The sequence below is a fragment of the Drosophila arizonae genome, chromosome 2 (genome assembly GCF_054131065.1).
Source record: "Drosophila arizonae isolate 15081-1271.41 chromosome 2, UAZ_ARI_1.0, whole genome shotgun sequence".
In the NCBI taxonomy this organism is placed as follows: domain Eukaryota; kingdom Metazoa; phylum Arthropoda; class Insecta; order Diptera; family Drosophilidae; genus Drosophila; species Drosophila arizonae.
This window is the reverse complement of record NC_142922.1, coordinates 26,438,136-26,463,896: the sequence shown is the minus strand read 5'-3', so window position 1 is coordinate 26,463,896 and position 25,761 is coordinate 26,438,136. Positions and strand designations below refer to the sequence as shown.

Genomic DNA, 25,761 nt, shown 5'->3' with positions numbered 1-25,761 from the left:
AAGTGCAGGTGCAGAAGTGCAGAAGGACTGTAGTTGAAAGGTGAGTCCGCGTCCAAGTCATTTCCCCCGGAGCGGATATAAAGCGATTTGACTTGGTGACAACATCATTTCCGCAGGGCTCTTCAGGGAAGGCGAATGGGAGTGAAGTGCGAGTGCGAAGTGCTCGGCGGGCACAAAGAATAATGGGCTCTTAAATTGCTGTCATTAATAAGGCGGCTAACAGAGTTGCGCAATTTAAAGCCGTGCGCCATTTTGATGAACTGCTCGGCATTGGCTACGCGCTGCTGAGAAGCGCGGAGAGAGGCGGATAATCGCAATAGAGCCACTTAGAGATTCAGGTGAGCAGGGTAGAAGACAAAAGAAGAAGAAGAAAGCCAAGCTCATTAAAAGTGATAAATTAGCTTAACAAATGAAGACCTCAAAGTGGAGATGAATGGAGACAGAACTGTCCGAGGTCCATGAAGAATTGAATGATATGCCAAACAGGCCAAGCGACATTAACAGAGATCTAAAACGAAAAATATAAATGAGACTTTGTTACATTTAGAAAAGTTCGAGATGATTTGTATTCCGTTGCTTGAAATTTATTCTGTGCCAGTGAAAAGTTTATCCTCAACGGCCAAGGTAGAAATATGTTTCAAATAAATCATATTTAATAGACTTTGCTTGCACGCAAAACGAGAAAAGGGTGGAGTGAAATTACTCACCGCCTGCTCGTATTTTCTCTCTAAATGAAAGGAAGTTCTGCTGTGAACGTAAGGCAAGGCAAGACAAGGCAAGGCAAGGATACGAGCTGAAGGAAGTGCTCAGCTTGAGTGCTTGACTCACAAATTTGCATTGTGTGAATTGCTTCCGTTGTTGCTCCGCATATTGCCAGCTTACTTGAGAGGATGTGCCGACTCCTGAGATGTGCCAGGACAAGACAAATACACGAAGCAGCAGCAAGATAAATATCTGAATTGTGGCTGTCCGCCTCCTTGGACAGCATTTCCTTTGTCAGTGCAGTGCAGAGTGAAAGATGTTGTTCGGCCGAGTTGACTCCTTCTCCCCCACCCCCTCGAAAGACGAAGGCCACAACAATCAACTCTGCCATTCGCACCTAATTCAAGACAAGTGTCGCAGATGGAGACATAAAACGCAGCCGCTCCCTTCAAAGTTAATGAATTTTGTCTCGAATAATTATTTAAATTTGTGTGCCTTTTATTGGCCTGCCTTTGTTTCATTCCCATTCCATTTCATTGTTGTTTCCAACTGCTCGCTTTTCCGTTTGTTTCCTCTTTCTGGCATTCCAGAACATTTCACTTATTCCTTTGAATTTGGTATTTGAATTTCTGTTGGCAAACTTGAAATGAATGGAATAGTTAATTGCCGTCGGTCTGTAAATATTTGCATCAACTTTTGTTCCCAGGCATGCGATATGACGCACTTCTAATTCATACAAATTCCCTTCTTCTGCGAATATTTTGCACAAATTTATTTTAGCTCAGCTGCTCTCAATATTCCAGAGTGAATGGCCAACTAATTATTTACCTTATTTATGGGAGGCAGCAAAGTTCTTTAGTTAATACAAAAAGCAGATGGCGAAAATGTGCCGTTAATTCTGAATTAAATTGTTGCCATTTCGGACTGTTTACGCCAAGCAATGGAACTGGCCGAATTCTGTTAAGCTGAGTGCCTCGGGCAGAGAAAATCAAATCAAAATTTTAGTGGCGCTGGAATTTCTTTTCGCTTTATTTACATGGCAATGAATTCACCTGGACGAGGCACTCGTATTCGAGTGGGATGTGGATATTGGGATGCAAATCTAGGCACTACACGAACGCTGCCGTAAACACATAATCTGATTCCAGAAACGAAATGCACCCACTGTGGTAGTATAAGAGCCCCCTCTTCGCACTGTGCCAAACTGTGAATTGAATTTATTTGCATGGGGGCGGGACTGGGTAGAGGCGAAAGGGTTTTCCTTAACCCAGAAGTGTCAACAGATCCTTTCACCGATAAAAGGACTCACAGGGGACGCAAACGCCTGCTCCTGCACGAGAAAATTAATAAAAAGCGAAAGTAAACACAGGGCTCAAATGCTATGAGTAACTTTTCCGAATCTCACTTCGTTTGGAATTCGTGTGACAGAAAAACCTTAAATTAAAAACCCACCAGGTAAATATTTGCGGAGCTGCGAAGGTCTTCGATATATGGAATGGGCAAATTTAATTTAAGCAGCGATGAAGAAGAAAACAGAAAACCTCTTCAAATCATCATCGGAATCTTTATATATTCCACATGGCAGACATCAATACTAAATATTTTCGCAAATTTTATATGATTTTTCTTTCTGGATAATACAAAATACTTCTGGGAGCCATTATTAAATTCTCAATTTCCAACCTGCGATATCAACATTTCTCTGCCCTGAGACCCCTCAGAGCGAGTTTTATGACCCAGCCTGAAATGTTTTTATTACTCAAACACGAATACAGACGACAATCAGTTTTTCCATTCAAAAATCTTTTGACTTTCTGACATCGAGGGGAACCCAGCATTAAATACGGTATTTGACTTGTCTCCTGTTTTTCTTTGCAGGCACCGCAGGAGACTGGCGAAATGCATTAGGCGAGCAAGCAAGGAAATACTTGGTAAACATAATTTGGAATATTATCACTGTGAAAGAAGGAAAGAGAGAGAGAGAGAGGAAGAGAGTGAGGGTAGGCTATTTAGGCGGAGTAAACATTACACATCAAACATAGCAAAGCGAGTAAATTATACATAATACTATTTGCCATGGGCTGGAGAAGTTTGTCTAACTGTGGAGGAGGAGGAGGGGCAGCATCTCTCCGGCAACAAGTCAAGTGTGGCAAATGACAGGGACTTATGTCTGTTTCCCTTGCAGAATCCATGCCGTCAGCAACAGGGCCAGCAGAGTCCTGCAGAGTCCTGCAGCCCTTGCGGATACTTTGTGGGAGGCCACGCCCATCTACTGTCCGGCAGACATTGTTCCATTTCAGTTTTGTACAAATTGAAGGCATGTCCTGCTGCTGCAGCCAGAGAAAGTCCTTGTCCCAATTATGTGACAAATATGGAAATTTACAGCTGCGGCCTGCCATGCTGAGCCCTTTGTGTGTGTGCTGCAGTGCGTATTCGATAAATGAAAGCAGGAAAGTTCCATTTAAATTGCATTAAATTTACCTCAGCAGCAGGAAGCTGCCAGCGGGCGACAGAATCAGCAGCGCAACAACCGACAGCACGCAGCCACAACCGCTCCCTTCCCCCCTTCCTTACCACAAGAGTGTTGCATATCCGGAAGGCTTGAGCTGGGCAATGCAATTTTGATGTAGCCCAGCTCGGGGCGAGAGCAGGGAATGGCTACCAATCATTGGATTGGTCACTTGGCTGCTGTCGCTGCTAATTGACTTGGGGCGAGATTTCGCCCAGCTCAATGTGTGATCTGCACTGGTCAAAAAGAGATGATGCTTGTTTATTTACACCTAAGTCGGCTTTATATCAGGCGCTTCTCCCCACTCGCATTAATAATTCAAAATACTCCTGGTAGGGCCGAACGACACAGCCTAATCAGAGGACTTAACGGAGTTAATAAAATGCGCCGTTAAAAGCATTTGAAATATGCGAATGTGCTCATCCCCTATGGGGATGCTGTCAAGGGACTTGTTTTTGAGTTGCGCACATTTAGGGGCTCCCACTCCTTCAGTGGGCAGAGAACAAAAGTGGGTGGATAATAAAATTTATGAGTTTTGATTTATGTGCCAGCCGCAGACGAGGATATCTGCATGCGGTGCGTATACGTGATATTTACAGAGGCAATTTTGTGTTTTTTGCCAACGCAGCATGTTAAGCAGAGCAATATAGAAAAAATCTGAAAATAAAAGGCTTATTTCGCAATAAAATTGTAAAGGCGAATTAAATAAATTAACCACAATTTGTTGGCTTTGAAGTTTTTTATGCCTTTAATAATTATTTTTGTTTACATAATAAATAGGAGAAAAAAGCGCGAGCTCTCGGCAAATTTTTTAAAATCAGGACAAGCCTTTGTTGTTTTAATTTATTTACATTGCACTCAAAGATAGATAAATTTACATTTTGTATATTTTAATTAAACTTTTTATATAATAAACAGCTTCAAAAAGAAAAAGTTTGACGGTGTGTAATATAACTGCGTTAATATAATAGTCATTCGATTCAGTAAGGCTCTCTTTGATGTCAGCTACAAATTAATAAACTTATTAAATTTTAAATTTGTACGATAAATTCTGTAGTCTCCATTTTCTGCTTATGAATGCTATCCTCTGTTTCATTTAGTTTTGGGATGAACTAAGACGAGTTAAACATCTTTTTGGAGCTTATTTATGGAGCTCGGCAATCTTTTCTCTTTAGCTTGAGTCTAACAACGTTATGTCCCAAAAGGAATGCTTGAATTTTTTTATTCATCTTCTTCTTGTTTCTCCTTTTGGCTTTTGTGTATTCCCAGTACGTTTTGAAATTTCAGTTTGGCTTGCAAATTAAACCGCAGTCTGTTGACTTTTTTGCTGTGTTGCTAACCAAGAGAAATGAAGCAAAGTGCAGAGTCAGGCAAAACCTCATCGCAGCTCCTGTCCATGTTGCCTGCAAAACGACCCAGCATCAGCTGTTTGTTGTTGCCGACATCTGCAGATGCAGCTTGAACGGCAACGCCAGCCAGCCACAGTGGACTTCGCACTCATTTGCATGCATACACTTGGCATACGTGCTCGTTTGACCCCGTGCAGAGAGGACACTGACCAGCAGACCGTCAGCATGTAAAAGTGTCAATCATGCCACGCCCCGTTTCATATTCCCCTCCCCTTTCCATTCCATTCCACTCAGTCACTAACGACGCCTCGTGCCATTGTTGTTGCTATTATGATTATCGTTATTGTTGTCCCATTTTCCTTCGCTTGGCCCGCCCTCCCGACCACCCACTGGCTCCTTTGTCGCTCTTCCTCTTACTGCCACACATAATGAAATAAAAATATTGTGCTGTTGTCGCTGCTGTTGTTGTTGTTGCTGTCCTTTGTTATTTTTACTGCTGCTATGCAAAGCAGACACATAATAAATTGTTGCCCCACCGTTGCTATTGCTGTAGCCACCGCCCGTTGCAAGCCACAAAAGAGCTACAAATTGAAATTTAATGAAATTTATTAATTTGCTGCATTTGTGATGATGTGGCAAAAGTATTTCCCAGTCAGCTTCAAATTGATCACTCAGCGGTTGATTTTGCGTTTTGTATCGATTCAGTAAAACATGCAACAAACAACAATGCAAACAGTGAATGAATAATTCAGCGTGCTAAAAGGCCGAATTAAATACAAATTGCAAAATGAAATTGAGTTAAAAAGCGTGTTAAATTAAGCAGAGTTGTCAAGCGGAAAACACCAAGGGAAATTCAGCCAGACCAAAACGAACCCAAGCCAAAGCCAAAGCTGTGAAATTTAACGCGTTCAACTTTCACTGGCCAAGCAGCTGTGGCTTAAGGGTTTGAAGTATTTCGCAGCTCAGCTAGGAGATAAAAGTGGGGCTGGTGGATGAAGACAACTTTATGGAGATGCTGAAAGATGTGGAGTTGTTGAGAAGTTCAACTTTCTTGACTTATAGCTAACTGTGAAGTCAAATTGAAATACTAAACAGTTAAAATAAAAAAAAAAAGATATCTCCACTTGTCTACTCTCCACTTCCTCTTCCCCTTCCCCTTCTATTAATGAGCTCATGAAATCAAAGTGACATGCAAACAGTCCATTAGAGGTGTAAATGGAACATGTCACAGACAACTAAAGCAAATGCGAAATACGTGTGCAATTTGTCACTTTATCGCTGCTTCCGTCTTTGTTACGCATACGCAGCGTAAGCCATATGGGAAATCTTTTATCATCGCGGACTCAAACACGCAAATCAAAGGCTTTTGTCATCTTATCTTCAGTCGAGCCACAATCATCAAACAGCAATCACTTAGTCATATCTCGTCTCGTCTTAACCCGCCGAATTTCACCTTCAAATGCTGACATTACCTTCCGCCATGCTTTATTTATATTGTTTGTATTTTCATAGCCTTCACGCAGCCTTCGCACAGTAGCCGCAATCAGAATGTCTCGAGGCGTGTGGCTCAACTTTGACATTCCCGCGTCGTTTTTTATGCCTCGCCTTTTATTGCGTGCCATTACTTTAATATTCTCGTGCCTCCTCCAGTTCGATTCACGATTCACAGCAATCGATGAAAGAACTCCAATTGGGTTCCTTGTGCCCACGCTCACATGTGGAGGGGTAGATATTGGTTCGGGCACTTTTTGTTCCCTGTTGCCGTTGGCGGTTGCTGTTGGCTCTGGCTGCCTTTAATGTATTTCAATTATTTTTATTGGCTTATCATAAATTATAATGCTCCCTGGCCTTGGCTTCCATATATTCTCAGTCAACGCCGGTTCACCTCTCCCCTCCCCTCACCTAGTGAAAGCTTTCACTCGCTTCATCACATTTTCACAGTTGTGTAGCTCCTGCTCCTGCTCCTGCCTTGCCCTCGACTGCTCCTTCGTGGGCAGGTCTGGAACACATGTTGAGCCTTGTTTCTGGTGGCATTGCTGCTTATTGAAAAACTTCGACAAGTCGTTGCGTGGATCGCTTCGTTCTGTTCTGTTTGAGCAAACTTTCCGTTAAGTGGCAACAACTTTTCGTCCCTCTTCAAGCATTTTATAATTTCATGGCATTTCTTGGCTTTTCTTGGCATTGCTTGGCTGCCATGTTTTCCATATTTTAGTGTGCTGGTAAAACTTTATAGAGTTCATTATTTGCAGCAAGCGCGCCTTAATAATTTCTGCATTTGGCACGAACACAAATTGAATTGTGTTGCGGAATGACTTAACCGGAATCTCAACTGCTTCCAGTTTGGTTTTCATGCTGTTGAGCTGTATGCAAAGGACAGCATATCATGAAGCACTTTTCTACTGAATTGCACTCTCATTGCACATCCCAAATAGAGTATTCTCTACTCTCTACAATTGCACTCTCGTTAAACACTCTCGGAATGGGAAGGAAAGCATCTGTGGACAGAGCTGACTAAATCAATTGCCTCAAGTTTGATTTATCTCTTTGATTTGCTTCTTCATCAATCAAACCATCCCTCTGCATCTATATACACAGCATTTGTGGCATTTGTTCGTTCATCCTTCTCTCATTCCATCAAGCCATTATTCATCCTCTGTAATTTGGCACTGTGCCTCGTGGCGCTTGCCACATTGAGCACGCCGCATTGCATTCGCGACTCTATTACACAAGTTTCTCGCAATTTTAATTATCACGCCATCGTCATCATCATCTTCATCATCATGCTGTTGTTGTTGTTGTTGCTGTTGTAATTGTTGCAGTTACTAAAACTGTTGCAAACGGCACCGCAAATGCAATTTCCGTGCAAAATATTTGCACAAAGGCACAAAAACTTTGCCCACATCCATTTCGCTCTTTCGTGTTCCACTTCTCCATCTCTCCCCTCTCTCTCACCTTCCCTCGCTCTCTTGTAGTTCGCCAAATACACGAAGCTAGAAAACTAAAACTAAAAAAAAAACAAGTAAGAAAGCTCTAGTCGAGACTGCTCGACTACGAGATCCCCTGAACCCTTGGAGTGCTAGCTATTTCAATAATTTTTCGCGTCTTTCAGCTTACACAAGAAACACACACACATACACAAACACATACACATACAAGCACCCACGCATAAACACGCATGGGCTGCAGTCTGCGCTTACTATGAGAACTTAATTGTTTAATAACTTTTTTTGTGGACGTACGATCTTCATGAAACTTTCAGATTATGATTATAACATGAACATGCATGTAATTGCCAAAGCACAAGTCTCTAGTATTTGAAATACGCGTTTTACAAAAGTGAGGGTGAGGGGGTGAATTTAGAGGTGGGGGGTAAATTTTAACAAAAACCGAAATTGTATAAATTGCATATAAGCATATATAAAAAATTTGGAGACTCTAGCAATAAAGGTGTAGAAGATATAATTTTATAACTGGTTTTCGATAAGGTTTTTCATCGATAAAAAAAGATCGGGATGAGTTATCGAATTTTAATGATAAACTCGATATCCGCGCTGTAATTACGAACATTTTACAAAAAATTTGAAGTCTCTAGCTCTTATATCTTCGGAAATCGACGCGTTCAAACATACGGACAGACGGACAGACGGACAGACGGACAGACAGACAGACGGACAGGGCCAAATCGACTCAGCTCGTCGCCCTGATCAAGAATATATATACTTTGTGGGGTCTGCCACGCCTCCTTCTGCCTGTTACATACATTTCAACAAAACCATTATACCCTGATTTCCCATTTTCAATGGGTTCAGGGTATAATGAAAACTTTCCCCCAAGAACGAAAAGTATTGAGCTCTTCTCTCTCTCTCTCTCTCTCTCTCTCTCTCTCTCTCTCTCTCTCTCTCATCCATTCCTACTCCCAACTCCATGAACCGCTTTAGGTTCAACTCAACTCTTAACAGTCGCTGCTCCCGTTGCATACTTTGCGGCGTTTTGCGCACTTTGTAAATAAGTTAAAGTATTTCCAAGAAGAAGAACGAGAGAAATCGTTGGGTGCCGCTTCGCTGGCTCAAATTAAAAGAAATTTGCAACGAGCAGCTGACACTACAAGGGGAGAGACGCAGAGTAACAAGTGAACTGAACTGCTGCAGTTTGCTCTTCGTTTCTGCTGCAGTGGCTGATGCTCTTGTTGCATTTGCTTGTGTCATGCTCGACGACAAAATGCACTTTGTTTGATGAGCAGCCACCACGAACACGGCAAACCGACTCAACCTCCCCTGGCAGAGCTGTGGCACATGCCAATGAGTGGCGAAGGTGGATGTAAACCATGCCAGGCTGGGACTGAGCCTTAAAGAGAGACTCCGCCAGGGATAATGCCAGCTGACAGCCTTCACTTCCCCTTGCCCAGCTGTGCATCAGCTGCCTGAAAAAATAATCAGAAATTATTGGCGCATTGCGCCTCGAGCCACTCGAATGGCCCGAGAAATAAAGCTCGTTTACAGATCGTTGCGGACAGGTCTTATTACACACACACACACACACATGGGCAACGCGAATTGATTTAATTTACTAAAGAATTTAATTAAATGCGGAATGGGCATATGCTTTATTTATATCAACTGCATTCTATTTGGAATAAATTGCATATTCCATGGGCTCTGTTGCATTCGTGTGGATGTTCGTTTCATTAAAGTGCAAATCGATTTTCAGAGTAGGCAGTTCGAGCTTTTTCCAGTTAGCTATGCTCCAAGAGACACAGCGGAATAACCGTCTATCTAAGCAGCTTGCTCACACTGCATCGCCTTTGTGCAACATTGTGGCTGCTGCTGCTGCAAGCTATGAAATGCGGCTTAAATTTACAGCCAAGGCATAAATTGCAAATGTTTTCCCAGCCTGAACTCTGATGCACCAGCCAGACTAAAGTAGAGCAAGGCTTCTCCTAAATTCCTCAGCCAAACAATGTGAAACTCTTTCCCTCTATCGAATATTATGCAGCTGCTCTGTCCCACATATTCAAGCTGAATATGAGGCAGGCATATATTTTATAGTTTTTACTTTTATTTAAATGGGGGAAATGCAACAGGAAATCATATTCCGCCCAAATAAAACAGCTCATGAAATGTTCTCTGTCTACATTTGAGTGAGATTATTTACCTGTGCCACCTGTGCCACCTTAGTAGCCAAGCTAATTCTCCTCGCCCCAGTCTCATCTCCCGCTCTCTTCTGTGGCTTCCCCTGAAAACATTTAGTGTGCATTGTCACACTTTCACTTCAAATGTCCCGCTATAATTTTAGAGCTCAGCTCACTTATGCTGTGAGGCACACGTGAGGCGATTAACATAATTAGATGTGCAAATCCAGCACTCGACATACGCCAGAGACAAGGCCTGCTCACAACTTGACAAACAGGCAGTCAGGAGAGGAGGATGGTGGGGAGAGGAGAGGCTGTGTAAAAGATTCCCATAAAGTGTAAATATTTGCGTGGTGACAGAAGAGACGAGGCCCAGCAGGTGGCATCGAGTGACTGGGGAGACAAGCATAAACACAAACAAGGACACACAGAAGGAAACAACCGCATTGAAAGCCGCAGGCTCAAAGGGCACCTCTCTTTCTCCCTCTCTTTCTCTTTCTCACTCTCTGAACCTTTTTGCTGAGCCTTTAACACGCACTTAAGAGCTCCGACATAATTGCCAAAGTGTACAATTATAATTTCCGCCTGTGCACACACACATACACATATATTCACACCCACACACGCACAAAAGTATTTCTGATAAGCACTTTAATTAGCTGAAGTTTTCCTGCTGTCATTTTTCACTCCCAGTGGTGACTGCTTCCATGAGGTGGCTCCATCCAATTAATTGCCTTGTTGCTTAGTCTTTTTGCTATGTGTGTGTGCATGTCTACTCGTGTATTATCTTGTCTTGGCATATACTTCATCTGCTCTGGTCTCAAAAACTTTTCATTTTCATTTTGGCTCCAACTTTTTGCATTATTGAGCAAGTGCGAGGCGAACGCAGTCCTCGGGCAACTTTGCTTTGGTTTCTCACCTGCGTGTGACCCTTGTGGCCTCACACACACACACACACACACACGCATAAGCAACTTGAAATGCTACTCCTGCCTCAGTTCTTCAATCTGTCATTCTGTCATGCTCACAGCCTCAGAGACTTCACTTTAAACTGAGTTTCTTCGGGCAAGTTTTCATACAGAGAGAAAAGAGAGCAGAATTTAATAGAGAGGTTCGCTTTGGGCGGGGCTGGGCGCTGTGGGCGTGGCAATTTGTATGTGTTGATTGCTGTTTTGTTATTCATGGCATTGTTTAAAAATTTAGATTGCTGCGAAAACCTTCAATTACAATTTGCCCCGCTCCTCTCAGGGATATATAGATTAAGGAGATGTCAGCATCAACATTTCACTGACTGCCAATTTTATTGAAACAATTTGAATAAGACTCGATAATTAAATGTCTTCAACAACAGTTTAGTTCAAATAGGATTTCCTTCCTTCTCTGCCTTCTCGCTGTTCACTTTCATTTTAACCGCAGCAAGTGTCCTTTTGGTATCCTTTCTCCTTCACTTAATTTGGAATCGACTCCTGACTCAGCATTACGTGTGAGGACATTGTCCCCGTTTCGCAGGGTCTCTGTGGCGTACAAACACTCAGAACTAATGAAAAAAGCCTTTTTAAATTCCACGTGGAAATGGGAAACGAAACATCCAAACGGAAGCAAAGTATTTGCAAGCATAATTTAATTAATTAGCAGACCCCGATTCCCCCACGGCCATTCCGATTCCTAACTAGGCTGATTCCATTTTGTGTATTTTGTCAATTAGCTGGGAGCCGCAGGAGCAGCTGGGAGCACGTAACTGAGACTTGGAGCCTGGCAATTAATTTCGAACGTCTTCGTTGCCTTGGGGGCTCTGTATTTGGTTCCCCTAATCTCTATCTACGTGACTTCTTACGTTGTTAACAACGCGATAAAACTGTAAAGTGAGCCCAATCCATTAATTAAGCCGGCCAACGGACTGGAGCAGGAGCAACAGGATAACCACGCAATTAGATGAATTGTGCACTGACCGGGCAGCCAGGAGAGCCAGGAGAACCAGGAGACATCCGAATATGGGGTTTGTCTGTCAGCCTGTCTGAGCTGTGCTGTGAATTCGCTTTGTAGTTCGCCCAGCAGAAAGTGAGCAACCTCGTTTGGCCAGTGAACCGTGTGAGCACCAGAGCCTCAGGGCACAAGCAGAAGCAGAAGGAGAGCCACAGAGGCAAGGGAATCGGATTCCAGAAGTGGCAGAGGAAGAGGCAGTGGCAGAGGCAGAGGCAGAGGCAGTCAGCGTGGCTCATTGAGTGGCAAACACACTCGCAGCCTGTGGAAGGGGACTCCTGTTGCTGTTGCTTTGTCTGCTGGCGAATTGCGGTCGAGTGTCATCGAACATGGCAAAACAGACACACACACACAGGCACACACTCAGCCCTATGAGACAGGCTGCCATCGCACACAAAGACAGAGCTATTGGTGTCAATGGCTAAAGATTAGCTGCATTTGCCCATCGAGCAGCCCTTCTAGCCATTTTGTCACATCATTAAGTTTCTAATTAGCCCAGGCAACAGCTGCTGATACTGAGAGCAGAGCAGGAGGAGAGTAGGTAGGAGAGTGAGAGCAAAGCAGGAGGAGAATAGATAGAAGAGTGAGAGCAAAGCAGGAGGAGAATAGATACGAGTAGAGGAGTGGAAGCAGAGCTGCTTTGCATGCAGTGCAAACATCTTAAGCTGCTTAGCATCGCTTCACACTTCGCTTAGCCAGCCCTGAGCAACTACTGAGTGCAGGGTTGGCCTTTCTTATCATGTCGCCTTCCATTTGAGTGGATGATTCTTAAGCGCCTTTCAAGTGCAAATGGGCATTGGCCCGGCTAAGCCTTAAAGTGGCCAAGGTCAAATGCATTTGCAGTTTCTGTCGAAGTAGAAGGAAATGCAGAGTGACGCAGCTTGAGAGAGATAAAGTCAAAGCGAAACATTTGAATATTTTATAAAGACTCAAATTGATTTTGAATATTCCTAACATTGACTTGCCAGCATTTTCAGTTCACATTCAGTCCGAGTCGAATTGCATTTTCGTTTCTCTAATACTCCATTCCAGGCATAAGCCCTCATCGTTTGGCCGACAATGTTTCCCGTGGCAATTAGTGCGGCATGCAGCGAATTTGATTATCGCACTATAAGTGGGCCTATGGAGGGAGTGGGATTGGGAGTAGGCGTGGTCGTGGTCGTGGCTGAGTCGTAATTGGAATGTTTTGAGGTTGAAATCGCGGATTTGCCAGCTGCCCACATGTCGCATTGTTGATTTATGGCAACAGCCGCAGCCACAGCCACAGCCACAGCAGGAGAGCAGAGCAGAGCAGAGACAGAGAGAGACAGAGAGAGAAAGAGAGAGAGGGCGAGTCGAGTGCGTGCTCCGAGGCAGCCACAAATGCTGGATATCTGTGTAGCAACACTGCAGTTGCGCGGCTGGTGGGGCTTAGTGAGTTGGCGGTTGCCTGAATGCTGGCTGCACTCATTTTGACACCCGCACAATAGTTCACGCTCGACAGGCAGGTGCACAGCGGGGATTATGCGCATGGAGTGGCCCGAATGCCACTCGAAGCATATTCAAATTGGCATCTGGCATTGGGTGACCTCCATCCTCCATCCTCCAGCCCAGCCCAGTTCAGGCAAGCCGCAATGATTGAAAAAATTGGCTTAAGTGCTTAACTAATGGTAAGCATGGCAATAAGCCGGCTCATGAGCGTGCTGCCACCCAAAGAGAGTGATAGTGAGAGTGAGAGAGGGAGAAACTAAGTTTGGGCACTTTCATGACCCTGACATAAATCTCCAGCTAGTTGGGGCAGCTCCTTTCCTGGACAGGGTTGCTTGCGTGAGCTTGCAACATTTTTAGAGTGTGCGTCCATTAAACGTTTTCCGCTAAAGGCCCACAGAGCATGGCCAATAAACAAAGATAGCAGAAGGATAAGGGCACAGACAAGTGAGAGGGATACAGATAGGGATAGGGAGTAAACAGGACGCAGTTAATTGGCTTTCGAAGGGAATCATAGGGAGATAGGGAAAACTATGTGAACGGAGCATTTAATTAAATTTGAGACTATTTTGTGTGTAGTTTAGTGTAAAATCACAAAGGCTAGCTGATAGCTAATTGAATCCATAATAGCATTATAAAATAGATTCAGATTCCATTTGGGAATTTTGTCGTGTCAGCAACTGTAAATCGCATTTTAAATGAGCCAAAGCATTAAATTGACAATTTAAATATTGAATGTAAAATGTTGATGATTTACATTTGCATTTTTGACCACTTCAATATTTACTTTGTGACAAACTAAACGAAATTAAAACTAATTATTAACAAATTATGTGCATACTAATGTAATAATAGAAGTGAGAAACCAAATCACTTTCTGACTGAGCAGCGCTCAACACATTACATTGTTTGCTCGCTCATCTGTGTGAGGGAGTCACAACTATACACACATACACACGCATACTATGACAGCTAACTGCAAATTGTAGCTGTAAAGCGCAAATGCAATTTGCCAGCAACAGCGAAATTTCCACTTAAAGTTGCAGTTATGCAAATGCATTTGCCCCTCATGTGTGTCCACGTATAATTGTGTGTGTAAATGTGCATGTGTGTGAGTGTGGATCGTGCGTGAAATTAAATTATCCCTCGATGACACAGCGCGACCCGCAGAGCAAATTGAACGAATGCGTCAAATGTTATCTAAACTTTTAATGAACGGAAACTGTCAACTGATGTTAATTGGAATTGAATAGACAAAGTCATTTGGTTAGTTATGAAACAGAAATTGCCACATTATTTCAGCCAAGAACAATTAGGCCAACTTGGCCATGGCCAAAAGTTTGAGGGAAAAAGTCAAATTTAATAATTGGCCTCCTCCACAGGAAGTTTTCCATTTGGTCTTTTTGCTTGTTTACGTTGAATTTATTTAAAGTTAATTTGACAGAAATTGAAATTCAGGCGGGGGAAATGGGAAAATGGGTAAGAAAAAGAGCAAAAGAGGCAGAAAAACTTTGCAACTTTGATTGAAACTCGAGGCGGGGCTGAGCAGTAAAATGGACGCTCCGTGGCATTTACTTCCAGGCCATTAAGACACAATGACACACGCGGCTGTTGAAGAGGCCAAGAGGCCAAGGGGTCGCGGGATCTAGGGGTCTCTGTGTATCGGGGGAGGGTGGCCTTTGTCTAAACTTTGGGCCAGATTTTGCCTGTGTGGCCCTGTATTGACTTTTTTGTCGCCTCTGACACTGCAGACCCTTGTCATCGAGGAGGGCAGGGGGAGTGGTGACTGTGCCGATAATATCGAGCTTGGATTGTGCCTAATCACGGAGCTCGAGCCGATGGCAGCCGTCGACTACAGCACAGCAGAACGAATCCAAGCCGAGGCCTGTCTCCTTATGCCCATCCAGATTATCATTGTCAAAGCCAAAATCATAATAAATCTTTCGGTTCCAGCTGGAGCAGAGGAAAAGACAGCAAACAAAGCAAATTTCTTGTGTCTTAAGACTTTCCGAAGAGTCTTCACTTAAGTATTTGCCAACTTGCAATTCCTTTGTAATCATGTTCCCTCTCCTGTTTCTACTGAGAGTAGAGTAGAGAGGGACAGAAACCAAATTATAATAATCCGCTTTTTTCTCACAGGTGGAGCTGCATCTAATGGCCAGCTTGAATTAGAATGAGAAGAGGCTCGTCCCTCCATTCCCATTATAATTTACAAGCAGATTAAGAAATTAATGGCCCACCAATGTGGAGGACGGAGAATGGAGTGGGGTGTGGGGCTTTGTTGGGCTGAGTTGTGGTTTTTCGAGGGCTTTGTCATTTTTCATTTTTAATGTGCGCCACGAGCCAATTCGAGTTGCCTCCCATGTAAAGCAGATAATACATATCAGCTGGAAAGTCGAGGTCTTTAGCGATAGCAGAAAATGATTCACTCTTAGAAATTATGAGGATGGCTTTATTTGAGCTGCCTTTGTGGGAAGTTCTAGGAAATGAAGCAAACACTTTTCCACAAAGTTTGCGCTTTGTCGTAAACATTGACTGAGCAGCTTAGCCATTGTCGGGCCATAAATGTAGCCACGAAATTAAATAAGTCCTGGCACAGACAGACAATGAGATAACTCCATTGAGGCTGCAACTAACAAGCAGATTGGCCATCGTCAAAGAGGACCAGGACAACAAGGACAACAAGGACAACTACCTGGCGACAGCCAGAGACACTGACAACGCTTTATATTCTATTTATGAGCCACAGAAAGTCGAGCAATAGCAACAACACAATGCACAGAAGGTAAACTTAATTTCAGTCAGAGAACAGAATAGAGCAGGAGAGAATAGAATGGAATCAAAAGGCAGAGATAGTTGTATGGGGCTTAGTTTGGCATTGACTGGCTTCCGTTTCCGCCAACACTGGCGCTGAATTCTGTTTCCTGTGAGTTAGCAGAGCCAGAGCGAGCGACTCAGTCAGGCCAGACATTGAGGCAGTCAAGTAGTCAGCCCGTTAGTCTGCTTAGTGGGTAATTTGCAAATGGCATTGAGGCGCTAGAGGAGGCATGGCAAAGGCAGAGGCGAATGGCTTTCGCAGTTTAATTACACCTTGTTACACTGTCCGATGGCGCAGGTGAACACATTAACAGCGCAATTCAAGTTGCCAAAGCGAATTATTACGCTGACAGAGTCGTAAATATTGAGCTGAGTTTTGGCTTGAATGGCCGCCTATGCCAGTGGAGATAGATTCCAAATAATTGTTGTGTTAATTACGTAACGCAACTGTATTTCGTAAATAATTACTTGCCCAACGGCAAGCCTGCATGCGTGGGCTCCCGGGCGCATAATTAATGCAGCCAATTGTGTCTAAAATATGACACATACGACCCGTGGGCCATGCAGATTTTCATAATTTGTAACGCGGCAGCTGTCGCGCTCGCTGCCTGTAATAAATCATCAGAGTGATGCATATGTAGAGCAATAGCCGAGAATTCGCACTGAGTGCCCTCTGGGCACATGCGGATGGATGCTGCAGCGTGTTTACATTTTATTTTTTTTTTTTACTTGAATCGTGATACAAGGGCAGGCATTGACTGACAAATATCGTTGAATGGATTGCTGCGCAATGAAAAGTAAATATGGGCGTAGATAACTATAATGAGAGGTGGATGGGCGCGGTATTGAGGCGTGTTTGACAGCCACATGAGTTATGAGCTCTTGACTTAACTACAGTTCTTGGCAGGTCGCTGCTCGCAACTGCAAATCATTTGTCACAATTTATATCGCAGAACAAGAAAAATCGCCAAGCCGCCCGCCTGCGCTCGTTAAGCGCCCAGCAACAACAACAATGGCCATTAACAAGAACTATAAAACAAAACGAAAAGAAGCAAATATGGCCGGGCATTCAACACGAAAATCGACTGAAAAGCAATTATTTACACTCTGGCAATAAAAAATATGCCACAGGCTGTGCCTCCACCTTCCACCACTGCCACGCCCGACTCAACTCGACTCGCCTCGCCTTGCAGCGGAGTTGAGTCCACGCAAAAAAGCGAACAGAAAAATTGTGTCAAAAATTGGTGCTGTAAAATTTATTACCTTCGCCTTTGGCTGGCTGCGCGTCATCTTCTCTTCGATTGCATTTCGGGTGCCCCGGCCAAATTTTTATGGCCTCTGGCCTGACTGATAGAGAGAGAGAGAGAGAGTGTGAGAAAGTGTGAATGAGAGAGAGGGAACTCAACTTTTGATTTTTACGAGCTTGACGCTTTTAAGCGTCGAGTCGACAAATCCAAATCTCAATTGAGCCTCACTCTTGAATAGGCCAGGGATTTCCACAAAAGCCAATTATGAAAATGGGAAAAACCCAACGCTCGCATCTGCTCACATCTTGACGTTGACATTTTCAATTTGTCGGCCATCAACGGAAGCCGTATAATCAATCAGCTATAATGTATTTCTCTGGCTTGCTTACAGGCCGAAAATGCTGCAACGCCCGCATTGGCATTGGGCCACATAACGGAGTCCCCCCCACCCATTCAGCATCCTCAGCGAGGCCGCGTGTTGAGTCGAGTGTGTTTCAATCATGTCGGCGCCCACGTCAATGGAAATCAGCTGCTGCCTGGTGCTGCTGCTCCTGCTGCTGTTCATCCACAACGGTAAGCCCTGGACACTTCCCACATATTCTAGCTGACTCTAATTCGCTTCGACAGGCTACAGCATAGACTGCTTCAAGTGCGTTTCGAATAACGGCGCCAACAGGGCCTGCGACGATCCATTTCATAATAACTACTCCACCGCCATCCTCGAGTCGCCCTGCATGGGCGGCCGCAAAGGCCGCGACGGCCTCTTCCCGGCCACCGCCTGCATTAAGATCGCCGGCTACTATGGTGAGTGGATGCTCTAACTAAATGTGAGTTGATAATATTATTGAGTTGCACTCGGCACAGATGACAACGGCGAGACGATAACGGTGCGCGGCTGCGCCCTGGACAGCGGCACACTCACCACAGACACAGAGATCATAAGAATGTCGCATTGTGGAAAGTTCTACTATGACAACAGGTGCGTGAGCTAGAAAAATATATTTGTACATGTAGAGAAATATTAATATGTCCTTATACATACATTTTTTGTTATGACATGCGTGAAATTTTATGAGGTGATTGGCACAGGTCTCTTAATAAGGCCATAAACAGGGCACATTTGAATTTGCCATAACATTTTATGAACTGATACAATTACGTGATAGGCAGTCGGGCAATTTTGCTCCTGATTTGCAATAAACGATATGCGTTACGATAAAGATTATGTTAAAGTACTGGCAGTTAACATAATATGTTAATGCTGTGCACTTATAACAGACCACGTAACAATAGCTGGGCTGTTAACTATAGCAGAAGCCAACGTCTTTACGCTATACGAATTTCACACTAAAGCAGAAACATATTTTATCAATTGATTATTTTAATGTATTTTATTTTTGGCATACACTGCATGTGCCATTTACATACAAATACAAATTTGAGTTAAGCCAACTCGCTTGGCCTGTTTGTTCGCCGATGTGCACAAGCTAAATAGGTCTCGTGATTTAGCCATCTTACCGTGGCATTCCTATAATTCTCGCTTGCTCCGTGACGTATATTAAAAAGCGTGCAGTCGAGCTTTAACGAAATTCATATGTTACCTTTGCGCTGAGCATGCTGACATTAATATATTCCCATTGTCGCAGCCATAACTTAACATTATCTGAGCTACCCGTTCTTCCATTTCTTTCAGATACGTTCACGGCTGCCTTCAGAGCTGCAGTGATGCGGACGCCTGCAATGGCAGCCACCCCAAGGACGTGGAATCCTTGCTGCTTAGCGTTGCGTTGCTGCTTTTGGCAACTGCAAGGTAGCAGTAACAACAACAACAGCAACAACAACAACAACAGCAACAACAGTTATAATAATGGGAAGGAACAGCAAAGAGAGCTGTAGCTAGCGACCCATGAAAGATGAAGGAAGGGATTAAGCTAAAGTGAACGTGAAAAAAGCATTTAATATAATTCAGCTGCGCGAAAATATTTGTACACATTACATCCGCTGCTCTATCTGTATCGTCTCTCTCACTCTCTCTCTCCCTCACCAGCTATTGTGTGTCTAGATCTATCTCTCCCACTCTCTCAGTGTCTACAATTGCACATAACAGTAATTGCGCACAAGGATAACACAGGATAACATGGCAGAAAAAAAAATTAAAATGAAATAAAAACAATGTGAAGCATATTTATATGGAATTCATCAAGCAATTATGTGATTTATAAATGAATATTTAACAACTATTTAACAATAACTGATGGAAAAAAAAGGAAAAAAAACTTAAACAAAACGAATATTAAACAACTTAATTTAAACTATTTACCTATAAAATACAAATAAAACGCAAAGCGCTCCTAGGTAATTATCGAGTCAAAATCAAAGTTAAAAAAAAAAAAGAAAAAAAAACAGAAACGAGAATTCAAATTCAATTGCAATTATTTTTAGCGAATAATTAGGTACATATTTACATTTTGAATTACAACTCACCTGTGTATTTATCGCTCGATTACTGTAAATAGATGAATTCATTCGTTAGGAATTGCTGAATTTTAGGCAAACATTTGTTAACAATTACGAGTATATAAAAAATAATCTTAAATTAACGGCCATCTAGATAGAGTTAAACAATGTAGAAAACTGCGAAACGAGCTGTAAATCAATATTGAAAACTATGCTATTTATTAGGAATTTCATTAATCTATTTCTGGGGTAAAATTCACAAATAGTAACTTGTCCGATTAATCAAAAACGGTTATTTTATCAAATCGTTAATCATTTTCAAAGCGAATTCCAGCATGATTAACACAGTTCTTTTATGCTAAGTGAATCATATCAGGAAAGGTAAAATACAAATGTATTCAGTTTATGATTTGCTCAGATAATTTATTCGTGAATCGATTGTAAACTGCGCTATCGCCAGTTGCCTAATGCCGAACCAGATAAGATTTCAAATGGAAAAACTTCCATAAGCAATATTAGCTGGCTGCCTTTGGTAACCCTTAGTAACGATTCAAAGGCCGAGCAGAATGTCTGGTAAGCAGTGAGGCGCGAGCTCATAGCTCTGGTTGCATAATCTAACACCTCCCACTGATCCTTCGCAGTCCACACTTGGTTACACTACAGCCACGGCGCCGTGCCCGAAGATGCCGTCGTCGCTGGCCACGATGCCGATGGCGACACCATCTTCATTGGCCGTGCATTCCAGAACAACGATTTGCTGCCGGCGAAGGTCATACCGAACAAGGGCAAGGCCTATGTGGCCTATGGCGGCAACGAGATCGAGCTGGAGAACTACGAGGTGCTGAGTGGACAGAACTACATATGGCTGTCAGGCGCAAATGGCGAGGTGCCAATCGGTGCCGTTGAGGTAGGTCGCAACGTCGACGGCGAGACACTGTACGCTGGACGCGGCTACCATGCCGGCAGCCTGACCGTGGGCAAGGTGCACCCCTCTCACGGCTGCCTCTACATACCCTTCGGCTCCGAGGAGGTCAAGATATTCGCGTACGAGGTGCTGTCCCGGAACGCGCGTTAAGCGTCCGTTAACATATTTAAATCATTTTGTTGTGCAATAAACTAAACCTTTTGTAGAAACTATTCTACCGCCTTATCTTTGTGTCCGATTGTCCGGCGGAATAGTCTACTGCTTCATCCACTTGTAGTTATCGCAATATGCCGTCATAAGGCGCCTTCTTTGGTCTTTATGATCGGCTTCTTCAGTTTCGCAGTTGTGTTTATTTTAGTTAACTCTGGCCGGGAGGGAGCTAAGGAAGGGTAATCTTATATTGTGCTACAGCAGTTCTTAGTTAACAATTAAAAGGAAATGGAATTAAACGATATATAACTATGTAATATTAAGTTTTCGACTTGAACAACCTACATTAAGCCTAAATGTTTAATTAAAAGTCTAACTACATTTTACGTACTCAAATGGAAAATGATAAACCAATAGGACCAAGCTATATCTACGTGCGAGGCTTAAGAGAACAGCAATAGCATTTTATAAATGAGAATTGTGAATAGTGAACATACGAATATAATGGCATTTCACAACTCGTTTCTGTTTCAAATTACATCACTTCATTTTATACAAAGCGAGCTTGCAATGGTTTCCGCATTCGAATATCAAATCATCTTTATAAAACAATTGACAAAAAAAAAGTGAATAATAATAATAATTATTATGAATTTGCACACGCTTTTGATAAGATAACAAAATTTTGCTGAAATCGCTTGCTTGCAATGCAACAAAAGTATTTAATCAAAATGAACAAGTTTTTTATAAGCTAAGCACCTGGTTGGCTAATCACAGAAATAATTGAAACTCTTCAACACAAATACAAAATCCAAAATGCAAAATGCAAAATACAAAATACAAAATATTCATAGCTACATATAATGAACGACCAAACAAAGTGTATAAATTGAAAGTTTCATGGCAAACAGTTGCTAAACATTTTTGAATGCAAATGTATTTAGCACATAAGAAGTTTATATTTATATTTAAGCGCAAGCGGGAATCTAGATAACGAAGCTACTAAAACTAATCGAATCGAATTAAAATTGTTTCTTCTTTTGCATTTAAGTGCGGGCGAACAACTTTTTCTAGCGCTAAGATAGAACACACACGAGAACTATCAAAATTTCTAAATAAAAACTGCATACATATATTGACATTTCAATGTTTCACACGTGTTTCAGTAAGCCTAGGCATATTTACAGTCTGGGAGAGGGAATTACACTAATCTAAGAGAGTCTTAACATAGGCAGCATCGTCCTGTGCAAACTTATCGGCCTGCTCTGCTGATACTTCTACGCTATGGTAATTGTCCAAGCCAATTTCTTCCTCTTTCCTGCGGAGATGCAAAGTTTCTTAGTTTGGTTTTTATGGGGGACTTACAATTCAGTTCGAACTCACTTGAGCAGAATATCGACAACATTCTCACACGCCAGCAAGCACTCGCTATCTCGTCCCACTTTCGCCTCCCACTTGTGGTACTCCCGCAGTATCTCGTAGACACCCTTGGCGCGCAGCACCTCGCGGCAGCGTCTCGTGGCGCAGAGCTGCAGCAGGCACTCTAGCAGCATTTTGCGCAGATCCGGATCGGATTCACGAGTCTTGCTTTCTGGCAGGTACTAAGAAGAGTATACAGAATAAATCGAGCCCACTGCATCTGTATTGCAATATACGCACCTGCAGCTCAATGGGCAGCTTCTCGTTGTCTTCGTCGCTGAACTCTTCTGGGCCGCACAGCGGCTGCAATATGGCCACCAAAATGTCGTCCTGCTCATTCAATATGATATCATGGTACACCACATCAAAGCATATGTTCTTTATGATGCCAATGGTGCCGCCGCGTCGCACCACACTCTCCTCAAACGAGGCAAAGGGCAGCAGCTTCTGCAGCAGCTGATACTTTGGCTGGCAGCAGATCTCTCGGCCACGCGACACTTGAGTTAGATTACAAAATATTGACGCCAAGTAGTGAAGTTTGCACTTTTTCTTATTATAATCCAATTTGGCAAACGCTTTCGCCAGTTGCAACAGCGTCGGCTCCAATGTGTCCAGTATAGCCGGCACCAGCGACTCGACGCGGGTCAAGTTACTCAAGACCATGCTCCAGGCATCTGCAAGCTCTGCCTGCTCGTCGCTTATTTGCTTGGCGGCCACATCCACAATGGCAAAGCGCTGTGCAATTTCCGTGATTAGTGACTTTAGGCTTTAGTTTACTATTCACTTACGGGCTGCACTTGCTGCGCCAGCTGAAAGACTTTGAAAGCGCCTGCCTCCTCCGCCGTGAGATTTATCAGGCTGAGAACTGCATCCTTTGCAACTGTGGCATTGGCATCCAGCGTCAATCCAAAAATGGCCATTAACATATCATCTAGCGAGAGTATTGCATCCTTTCCCTCTGTGCTGCCAGTCAAACCTAGGAGATTATGAAAATACAATTTTTACTACAATTTGCATTGGCCATCGAGCACGTGTTGCATTTGCCGCACATTCTTCCAGCTGCGTCTGCTCTGGGCATTCACCTACTTAGCACATGTGTCAATGCCACTGCCTTGAGATCCAGGCGCTGATTGGGTTGCATAAATTGTACTAGCTCTTTTACAGTCTCCATGGTGTGCAGTTATTGTTAAAACAAATTTATTTAATAATTTGTGTACTTTAAGCGGCGCGTAGTGTGACCGTATGCAGCCTAACATAAAAATACGTAGTTTCTGTGGAACTATGAGTATCAGCTGTTATGTTAATATCTGCTGTTAGCAGGTTGTGTTTTCGTTTAATAAACGGAGCATCTGTTAAATGGTTGATGTCTTTGCTTAGTAGAGAGTCGGTGACTTGCTAACACATTGACGTTATACGAGCATTTTTCTAAGCTTCGTTAACATTACAAATGCGACTTAAAATATTTGTATCGATGGTTGCAGTCTCTGCTAGAGGTGCTGGTCACTTGCTAAAAAATTCAATCTATCTGTTATATAAGAATCTTCTGAAATCTGAATTAGCTGAATTCAGTTGCGTCTTCCCATCATATTCCCTTACTAGAGGAGATAATTACAATGGTCTGAAACAAAAATTGTTAGTTGAATTAAATTCTAGTTTATCAACATTTTTAATGGTATATTTAAATTTTAACCTTTATTTTAAAGACAATCTTATAGAAACTATGATAACTATATCTATGCTGTGGTATTGGAGTAGAACCAGGATTTCTGTTAAAGGATAACAGCAAGTATAACAGTCTAATGTAATCGTTTTCTTTTGCTTCCTATGAGAAGCTCACTGCTATGCAAAATATAAGTAACGTATTTAAATTGATTTCATGAGTATATTTAATATTCCAACAAGTATTTTAATCGGAGTCAGTCAAAACTTCGATTATCAGGAGACATAACTAATTGACAAAAAAAAAAAAAAAAAAAAAAAAAATAATAATAATAATAATAAAAATAAATAAATTTTACAAGAGATGGATATACTTTCTTTTATAATAAAGGTGGATTCAGAGCAAGAACTATTATCTGGGAAAATCAACTAACTGAGAAATTGCACATAAACTTTTACTCAGATAAAAACGATTTTGGCGATGCAAATCGATGCAAATGCTCAACTTGGCTTGAATTGAATTTAAAGTTTTGCGATTTGATTGCAAAGAGCTGCGACAAGGATACAATCCGAAGACCTCACAGCTGCGAAAGGATCAACAATTGCAATTGAGAAAGGATTCGGCTAAAGAGTTTTGCTCGCCTTTTGGATTCGCTGAATGAATCCCCGAAGCGGCTTTATGCGCAAAACTTTGCTTGTTATTTTTAATGGCCGGCAATAATCGTTAAATGTGTCGACTGTGTACTCGGCAGCGGTGATGCTGCCGCTGCCGCTGCTGCCGCTGCCAACGTCCCAGTTTCTGTTCGGATGCAGCTCAGCAGAATGGCCCACTCCCAGCCAGAAGCTCCGTCCAGGAGCCGTCGAAGGGGCTGCTGGCAACTCAACTGAAAATTTCATTTCGTTTCGCAAGAGCTCCGCACCGCACCGCATCGCACCGCACCGCATCGCACCGCACCGAAGCGAACCGCACCACAGTTGGGGCAATGGGTGGGCCGAAAACTTTTTAGACTTTTTGTCGACTTTTCGCATTTTAAGTTGCGGCCAACTGGCAAATGCTGGCTCAGCAGGCGCACAGCGATGGGGCAGGCCTTAGCCTTAGCCTCGGCTCCAGAACTCCCAAATGTTAATTTCATAACCCGATTCGTGCACGACTAACTGTTGTTTCATTTATTTGCGTTCTATGCAAATACCCTGCGCCCACATGCGCCACCCATTTGGGCGTGGCAGCAGCGTGGTTAAAGTCCGAATTTCAGAAGCTATGAGCAGGAGCAGGAGAAGGACCATTTTCTACCTGTTTGCATAGAGGCTGTGTTTTTCCTCTCCTTTTCTTTTTTTTATAAATATTTCAGAATTCTAATCAAGATTCAGCTGGTTGGACGCTCGAGGACACTAGCTGCCCACAACCTCTGCTGGGTTCAGCTCAGCCCAGCGCTGAGCCCATTTCAAATGGCAGAAAATGTCGTGTTGATTCTGTTTTGGTGGCATTTTAATGTCCTGCCAAAAGCGCCATTCAAAAGCGAATTAAAACGCTGTGTAGGCCAATATGAACAGCTCGTATGAACTGGACACGTTTTTAAAGTAGTAAATAGAGACAATTTAGGGAATAGATTTTTGGAGCTAGTGCAGAATCTGTACTCTATATTATCAATAAAATATACAGCACAGATTTTGCAGTAGCCCCAAAAATCTAATAATTTTAATTTCTAATCCATCAGACTCGCATTATAAAAGCAGCAGAAAAAAAAAAACATAGAATGGAAAAGTAACAAATTTTATTTTCTAGAACTATATAAATGTAAGCAGGTATATATAGCAGCAAATAAAATACTTTAATCTAATTATTTTATTATTATTATTATTTATTATTAAAAATAAAGTAAAAATAAATATAAAAAGTTTTTTTTATAGAATATAAAGTTGTAATTAATGCAGGACTAAAAGCAAGTTTCTGA

At 42.6% G+C, this 25,761-nt stretch overlaps 3 protein-coding genes across 18 annotated transcripts in view; 2 read left to right on the top strand and 1 right to left on the bottom strand.

The window, feature by feature from the left end:
- The window catches only part of LOC108608914 (uncharacterized), a 66,504-nt gene extending 47,130 nt beyond the window's left edge, over positions 1-19,374 (top strand). For 7 of the 15 annotated variants that reach the window (XM_089476134.1, XM_089476227.1, XM_089476088.1 and 4 more), the window contains 5 exons: positions 2,581-2,633; positions 17,591-17,772; positions 17,827-18,003; positions 18,064-18,178; positions 18,893-19,374. In XM_089476134.1, coding sequence (XP_089332260.1) covers positions 17,700-17,772; positions 17,827-18,003; positions 18,064-18,178; positions 18,893-19,013 — 486 coding nt within the window. In that variant the 5' untranslated portion in view covers positions 2,581-2,633; positions 17,591-17,699 and the 3' untranslated portion in view covers positions 19,014-19,374. Of the gene's footprint in view, positions 1-2,580; positions 2,634-16,900; positions 17,197-17,232; positions 17,324-17,590; positions 17,773-17,826; positions 18,004-18,063; positions 18,179-18,892 lie in introns of those variants that run through there. The other 8 variants (XM_089476229.1, XM_089476240.1, XM_089476212.1 and 5 more) reach the window with 3 other exon arrangements.
- A 141-nt stretch (positions 19,375-19,515) lies between these two features.
- On the top strand, positions 19,516-20,793 carry LOC108608915 (pfs47 receptor). The gene is made up of 2 exons (XM_018000550.2): positions 19,516-20,229; positions 20,298-20,793. The coding sequence occupies exons 1-2, from the start codon at positions 20,223-20,225 to the stop codon at positions 20,729-20,731; spliced, it is 441 nt and encodes a 146-aa protein (XP_017856039.1). The 5' UTR covers positions 19,516-20,222; the 3' UTR covers positions 20,732-20,793.
- A 1,042-nt stretch (positions 20,794-21,835) lies between these two features.
- Positions 21,836-23,420, bottom strand: LOC108608912 (co-chaperone protein HGH1 homolog). 2 transcript variants are annotated; one of them, XM_018000545.2, is made up of 5 exons: positions 23,237-23,420; positions 22,939-23,126; positions 22,391-22,885; positions 22,115-22,332; positions 21,836-22,049 (listed from the first exon to the last, which is right to left on the bottom strand). In XM_018000545.2, the coding sequence occupies exons 1-5, from the start codon at positions 23,319-23,321 to the stop codon at positions 21,938-21,940; spliced, it is 1,098 nt and encodes a 365-aa protein (XP_017856034.1). In that variant the 5' UTR covers positions 23,322-23,420; the 3' UTR covers positions 21,836-21,937. The 2 variants fall into 2 exon arrangements, with proteins under 2 accessions (XP_017856034.1, XP_089332151.1); XM_089476025.1 differs by having other exon boundaries at positions 23,200-23,393.
- Positions 23,421-25,761: the final 2,341 nt, after the last annotated feature.